Below are 8,077 nucleotides of genomic sequence, written 5' to 3' on the forward strand. Positions count from 1 at the left end.
CTTCGCGGGGGCGGTTTGAGCCGGGCCCTTCCTCTCCTGTTGCCCTTTCAACAGAGCAGTCCCCGCCTTTTTCTCCCTCCCCGCCATCGAAGCATAGCTTTGTTTGGCGGGAGGAGGGTCCTGTACTCTCTCCTGCGGTTGTTGTTGCTGCTGCTGCTGCTGCTGCCCCTGCCGCCGCCACTGTGGCTGCGGGGGGGGCTCCCTCCTCCTGTGCGGCCCCCGGCTCCGTCAGGACCGCAGCCCGTCCTCCCCCAGCCCGGTGCGGAAGTGGTGCTCCTTTAGAGGGGGCGGTGGAGGGAGGGGGAGCGGCCTCGGCCTTTTTCCCCCTCTGCCCCCCCCTCTCCCCTCCCTCAGGGGGGAGCCCCCTCCCCGCTGCCGCGGCCGGGGGTGGGACATATCCCAGCTCAGCCAGCACTGCCGGTAACAACTTATTCAGCAGCTCCGGTATCAGCTTCCGGATCTCCTCCTTTCCAATGGCGATAGGGAGGGGAGGTCCATTTCCTTTTTCCCTCTTTCGTTGTCCCGCCGTCCGGTCTCGCACGGGCGGTCGGGGTGACCCCTCTCTCTTCATCCCACCCATTCTCCTCATCGAGTCCATTGCAGGGCTATTGAGAGGCGGGCCCGCGGCTGGGGCCGGGATGGATCGAGGTGAGGGCGGAATCCTTCCCCTCAGTTCCGCCACCTCCTCATTCAGCCTCCGATTCTCTCTCTTGAGCTCCTCCATCTCCTCCTGCATCTCTCTCATTTTTTCCAGGAGGCGATTTTTCTCAGGGGGGGTAGTACCGCCCTTTCTCCTGAGCTTTCTGGGCCTTTCTCTCTCTTCTCCACCAGCCCTCCTACTCTCACCAGTGGACGTTGTCCTTTCCGTTGTTCCCATCACCCTCCCTTTTGGTGTGCTAAAAGGGTCTCCCCATCCTCGACATCACTCGAGGAGGAGAACACCCTCTTCGCCACCTTTTTCGCTCTAGCGGGTGAAGCGTTTCCGCCAACTCTGGTCGCCCTGGCGTCTTTTTGTAGCCGGCCAATTGCAGTTTTGTCAACCACAGTGGCTCGTCCGGCTAATTCACCCCTTCCCTCGTTCATTTCCATCACTGTCCTTTCCGCAACCTCCTGAATAGCCTTGTCGTCAACGTGTTGTCTATCCTTTTTGTTTATATTTTTTATATTTGTGTTTTTCCCCATCTTTGTCCCACGAGATTGGTAAGAAAAATGGGTCCGTCCCGGCAGAGCCTCCTTACCGGGATAAGGCGACTAAGATACTGTGGGGTTGCGCCAGGTGCCCCACAGGGATCGTTTGCGACCGCACATTTTTTAAGTCTCTGCGGCCATTCAGCCCTCGGCACGATTCCTTCCACCTTGGCTTGAGACTTCCGCGCTATTGTCCCGGACTCGACACACCAATCGGCGCGCACGCCTCACGGGCCCCCAAAAAGAAACTGGCCCGCTCGGCGCACGCCACCGACCGGCCAGCGGGGAGACCCGCCCCGCCACCCGCCCGCATGAGGCCCGACATGCAGCGGGTCAAAAGCAACGGACCGCCCCGAAAGCGCGCCCCCGGGTAGAATGCGGATTCCCTCGAGCGACGCGTCCCGACACGACCGCCGCCCCCTCACCACCACATGCCGGCCCACGAGAGGACCACAGGTCCCCACCCGGGCGGGCGTAAATGTTGTGAGTTGTATGTATGTGTGTGAGAATGGTGTGTGTGTGAGTGTATGATTGGTGAGTGTTTGTGTGTGAGTATGCACAGCGGGAAGCGGCAACCCACGCATCACCATGATGCGCGGGTGCCCCCCGCAGAGTGCATGCATGGCCCCCGGCTTCCGAGCATCTTCGCAACAGCGAAGGCGCACAGACAGCACGGAGACCAAGAATGTGTGTGTGAATGATCGCGCGAGCACGGGGAAGGACGACCCCCGGCCGAGCGCGACGAGTCCGGGTACAACCGGGGAGAAGAGCAGCGCACCTCCCCCCCGTCAATCCTCCGCGGCCACAACGAGAACCTAACCTAACCTAACCTTTTTTTTTTTTTTTTTTGAGATAAGAAAATCTTCAAAAGACACCCTGGCCCGGACCAGGGTAGTGCTGGATTTGGCCGAGACTTGCATCTGGGAGGATTTCTCGTCATGACCGATAAAAGAGTCCCCATTCTCATCCTAACCAAATCCGACATCCCGGGCGGTACTAGGAATGTCCAATATCGGGGGGGAAGGATAGAGATGACACCCTCCATCAGCCATGAAAAGAACCCATCCGCGCATCTCGACCGTCTACCAGCTAAAACCTCATGCCTATCAGGCCCTTACGTGAGAGAGAGGCAGGCTTACTAGCTAGAGCATATCTCTGCCTCTCCCTCAGGAATGCCCTCGAATGAAGGCTCTAATAAGATACCGGGAAATTAACAAAAGGGATAGTTACGCTGCACGCAACTTAATCAATATGTTACTACTTATAAAATAATAATAACTAATACTACTTAGGTGATAATAAAATCCTTATATGTACGCAACACCAATACTTTACACGAGTAGCGTGTAGAATACCCGAGTTGCCCTTCAACGCAGGATATATATATATATAGAATAATAACAATAGTAATAGTATAAGTAATAGTAAAGCCTAAAACTAACACTAAGTTACAACATCATATTATAAATGTTAAAATATACTTATACAAGTGATTTTATTCGGATATTTCTGAGTCTATATGGCCAGTTCTTTGCCTGCGATTCGCTGCCTGTCTCTGTCTTTCCGCCGCCTCTTTACAGGTCAATACCCTTGTACAGAAGACAGAGAAGGCCCTCCACTTTTCTATACCATCAAGGATGGAATCAATGACAGACGGGAGGTCTAATTGATCCCCGATAACCCGCGTCAATTCAGCTCTCTCGGCACTCCAGGCGCTGCAGAACTGGAGGGTGTGCTGAGCAGTATCCACAGCATCAAGACAATGGTAACAGATTGCGGAATCTGCTTTCCTGATTCTATGCAAAAATTCGTTGAAGCACCCATGATTCGTTAAAATTTGGGTCATATGATAGGTGACCCATCCGTGCTTTCTGTTAACCCACTCCTTTAACCTATCAACTAATGCTTCTCGAAGCCTAAGGCTGGGGTGAGTATGATTTAGCTTCATCAAGCTCTTCCTCCAATCCGACAGCGCCTGGTCTTTCGCCTCCAGGTACCACTTTGCCCTGGCACCGGGAGAAATATCCTCACCAGCTTCAATGGCATTTCTGGTTCTGAAATAGACGACCGCTAATCTACGCGCCTGGAACCTTCAACCGGTGGAGTCCCGGATATCAAAGACGCCGCTACGAACGATACAGTGCGATACGCGCAACAGACTCTTTGTGCAACTCTTCTCAGTATCCCCTGCATTAGGGTCCTCGCCCTGCGGTTCTCCTCCCGTGAGACCGACCACACCGAGGCGCCGTAAAGCAGCATTGAAAGAATTACATTCAGATATAGCTTCCTCACTCTCTCATTAGGACCTCTACAGTTGGGCATGATTCCTCTAAGATAACCCACAGTTTTGTTTACTTTGTTGTATAGATTTTCAAAATGTTGTGTGAAACTCCAATCACCATCTAATAGGATACCGAGATATTTCAGAGTGGGAGCAACGGTTACCTCCTTGTTTTTTATAATTAATTTATAGGAACCATGACCAACTGCGGAGGCCGGAAAAGCCGTAATCTCCGTTTTATGCGGTGAGATTTCAAGGCCAAGCCTTTCTATCTTCCTTACTACCATTCCTGACGCAACCATCGCGAGGTGGGATGTCGCCTCAAAGCTCTCGCCCGAGACGATCAGTATTGTATCATCTGCATATCCCAGTATATGGCAGCCCGCCGGAAGCTCCATATTTAGTACGCTGTTGTACCCCATGTTCCACAGGATTGGTCCAAGAACCGAACCCTGCGGAACACCGCGGTACACCCCCCGTTTGCGTACAATACCCTCGGAGTCAATGTAAACTAAGCATCTATCCGATAGGTAATCAGAAATGATCCTACAGAGATAGCTCGGGAACTCCATGGAGGCCATGGCCGAGCGAATAACACTCCACGGTAGCGTGTTAAATGCGTTCTTAATATCAAAAGATATCGCGATGACGACATTACCTACTTCAGTCTCCTCGTGGACTATATGCCTAAGTCTCAGGATTGCATCCAGGGTCGACCTCCCCTCCCTGAAACCAAATTGGTTATCAGAGAGGGAATAAGTCGACCTCAGGTGATCCCCTAATCTGGAAGCGATAACTCTTTCATACAACTTGGAAGACTCATCCAGGAGGCAAATAGGCCTGCAAATTCCAGGATCTGATGGAATTCCATCTTTCTTCTTGATGAGAACTAATTTGGCAGTCTTCCAAGCTGTAGGAAAGACACCCTCCTTGAGACACGCGTTAAAGCAGGCTCGCCAGACCTCCATGAAGCTCCCCGCGCTACCCGCAATGATGCTCCCGAAGACTCCATCCGGTCCGGGAGCCTTTCCATTACCGCGTAGTTTTTTAAGTGCCCGTGATAATTCCGCCGCGCTGACGCTGTAATCATCCAACCACACAAAGCGTGGAAGAGAGTCAGCAGATGTGTGTTCACTACTGTCATCCGGAAAGAGAGCACTGACAATGTTTTCCACCTCAGAGTGAGAGAGGGTTTCACACACCGAATGTGCAACAGGCTTTAGCTTTTTCATTACAATTTTATAAGGGAATCTCCACGGGTCGTTATTTATGTCGTTCAAGAGTTCATTCCACGCTCCGTTTTTGGGTGTTTACAATAATTCAAGTTTGAGTTAGTTTCACTAGGACCGAAAAATGAGATAGACATAACCATCTAGAACCTTTATGATTCATGACAACTCGACGCTGTCTTATATTGCTTGAGTTAAATTCATTGAATTTGTTGAGTTTATTGAGCAAATTTTATTGTAATAGAAAAATGTCAACTGCAAATCAGTCTATGAAAGAAACAAATAATGTTGGTATGTATGTTGGTATACCTCTTTAATAAATTAATAATAATATAATTAATAATAATAATAAATAACATTTTTCTATTACAATAAAATTTGCTCAATAAACTCAATAAATTCAATGAATATAACTCAAGCAATACAAGACAGCGTCGAGTTGTCATAAATCATAAAGGTTCTAGATGGTTATGTCTATCTCATTTTTTGGCCCTAGTAAAACTAACTCGAATTTGAATTATCGTAAACACCCTTTGGCTCTTATAATATTTAGTCTGTAAGTCCGCAGGCATACTTTATATTTCCTATATTCTATGTTTATTATAGTAGGGTTTCCCTTTTTTTTCGCTCGAGAGAGAACTCTACGCGCCCTCATAACCGCACGACGAGAGGTCGCCACCTCTTCGTTCCACCAATAGGCGGACTCTTTATGGAAACCCTTGCTTCGCGGCATAGAGAGATCCGAAATAATCTTTAGGGAGTCACCCAGCCATTCAACCAATAGGCGTGCGGAAGCCATATCCGTGACATCCATTGACCATGACATGCCAAGAGAACCGGCCATTAGCATATCTGTATTTAATTTATGATAATTCCATTTTACGAATTTATTGTTAATAGACTTAAAAGTTTCTTTAGCGTTACGCGTTCCTATCTCTAAACGAAGCAGTCTGTGGTCAGACAGGGTGACCACCTTAGACTCTGTAGTACAGCTCTTAACCAATTTTTTTGCTTGAAGGTTGGCAAAGACTAAGGGTGCGATTACATGGAGCGCGGTTTGCGGTACGCGATAAAGGAACTAGAGTGACTAGTAACTAGAATTACAGATCCGCGCGCAAGCTTGCAGTTCGATTTAAATTTACAACATACAGGAGACAAATATAAACAGATTGTTAGATGTCGATCAAAGGAAAAAGAAGAAAACAAAGCAAGCAGAATTTGTTTAAAATTAAAACGGTTGGAAGAGAAAAGTATATGCAATATAATATATACGATGAGTTCAGGTTCTGTAAGTATTATATATATTTATATGAAACTAATAACTATATACGTTTCTGTTATAAGTGTAAAAAGAAATTTTACGTTTTCAATTCCATTGCAGTCATTAAAATGTGGCTATTGTGGCTATATTCTTCATGGGTCTTGTGGAAATGCTCTCGCACATCACTGTTTCAGCGATTTTAGTGAGCACTTACATGCCATCAATGTAGATGAAAACTCTGTTGTTACAATGTGTAAGTGCAAAACGTTCTTATTGTATTTTATAAATATATCAATTAAATACATAAAAAATTACTGTAACATTGATTAATTTATTATTATTTCACAGTGCAGAGATATGACAGTGATGCAGAAGAGATGGAAGATGCTGCTAATAATATGTCAGAAGCAATTTTTGGTACAAACAACCCAAAGCAAACAGTAGATGAACTGCTCATCGATCTTGTTCATGAGCGTAAGGTTTTGTGGGATCATAGATTATCTACCAAAGAAAGAACAAATTTAAAACGAAATGCTTTGTGGAACGAGATTGTCAATAGTCTTGGAGGTAAGATCATTTCATTGTATTATTAATATATATTATTTGCAAATTTACGCACGCGTTTGCATTTGTACTAAAAATTTCTGTTTAAAATTATAGGAGCAATAACTGATGTGCAATCGGGAAAGCAAAAATGGAAGCATTTGCGCGATGCATATATCAAAGCCCGCAAGCGTACGCAGGGATATGTGCAAAGTGGATCCGGAGCAGGACATCCGCTGAAGAGCACTTTTGCTCATTACGAGAAAATGAGATTTCTCGATGACATTTTGAACACAGTATCGTAAGTGTTAATGTTGTTCTTAAAATTGATGATTTTTGTGCATTGATGTATTTATATAATTACATAAAAATTTCAATTGCAGGACCGTCAACTCTCTGCCAGAGTTTGTGCAAAATTCGTCACACAGCAGCAACAGTGGTGTTCATGAAGATGTGTCGTTGGATGTCTCCATGAGCTATCCAGAAAATGACGATGACAGAACAGACATTACCACAGATACAGAACGTCCGCAGTCTGCGACTTCTAATGTATCGACATCGGCCAACAAAAACAAAAGTAAATATACGCGGTTTTTGTATATATGACAATTTGTACAATTTTTATAATTTCGTGTGTTTGACTTATATTCATATGTAATAATAATTTACATTACAGAAGCAAAGAAAGCACAGCTGCAAGATGCATTTTTAGAAATGCTAAAAACAGCACCGCAGCAACAAAGAGATGTGGTGGACAGCTTCGTGGAGCAGTTGGCTGATATTTTACGCCGTCTGCCATATCCCAAGCCTCGAAGTCTGCAAAGAAGGCTTATGGATTTGGCGATTGAAGAAGAGGAAATGATGGAGGCACAACAAGGATTGAATTAGTTTATTTTTACTCACAATTTTAATTACTATTTTTTAACTTTTTCTAATTAATATAAATAAATTGTATGCAGAAAAATATTGAATTCACTTTATTTTAATTACAAATTTCAGTACACCTTAAAAATCGTTAGACAAAGCTTTATCCCATTGCCAAGGCAATGGAGAAATGTGTTCAAAGTAATAAGCAAAATTATCTCGAATTTTTACAGCTGCCAAGTTTCGTGATGCAATATTACCACTCACAGTTATAAGTCCACTACTGGTATTAATCACGTCTTGATCTTCTTCTTGAATCCTACAATATCTTCTTTCATGTGTTGGCAAGTTAACCCTCTATGGGCCGAATTTTTGTTTTAAATCCAAAAAAATAGTGGAACAAAAAATCAGCAATTATAAACCTATATATGCAAATGAGAACAAAAAATTTCGGTTCAAACAATTTTATTGCAGTAATTACACTATGTGACTTTCAAGTCACAGCGGCCTATAATGTTTGAAACCGTGTCTATGAAAACTTAAGCGTGGAATGCCACAAAACAGTTTGCACTTGGCGTTAAACATAAATGGACATTGCATTTGGAACATTTAATTTTTGGAACTCCTTTACATCCGGGATTTTTACAACGTCCTCTGTTATCCGAAAAAATTGGCCAATGTGCTACTTCATCCTTTCGCACGTCTTCTACA

At 45.2% G+C, this 8,077-nt stretch overlaps 1 protein-coding gene across 1 annotated transcript; it reads left to right on the forward strand.

Annotated features, from left to right (window-relative positions):
• Window positions 1–5,209: 5,209 nt before the first annotated feature.
• LOC105667480 (uncharacterized) lies at window positions 5,210–7,427 on the forward strand. The gene is made up of 4 exons (XM_067360571.1): window positions 5,210–6,212; window positions 6,308–6,803; window positions 6,886–7,079; window positions 7,179–7,427. The coding sequence occupies exons 2-4, from the start codon at window positions 6,769–6,771 to the stop codon at window positions 7,388–7,390; spliced, it is 441 nt and encodes a 146-aa protein (XP_067216672.1). The 5' UTR covers window positions 5,210–6,212; window positions 6,308–6,768; the 3' UTR covers window positions 7,391–7,427.
• Window positions 7,428–8,077: the final 650 nt, after the last annotated feature.

This window comes from Linepithema humile, chromosome 8, assembly GCF_040581485.1.
Source record: "Linepithema humile isolate Giens D197 chromosome 8, Lhum_UNIL_v1.0, whole genome shotgun sequence".
Classification (NCBI taxonomy): Eukaryota; Metazoa; Arthropoda; class Insecta; order Hymenoptera; family Formicidae; genus Linepithema; species Linepithema humile.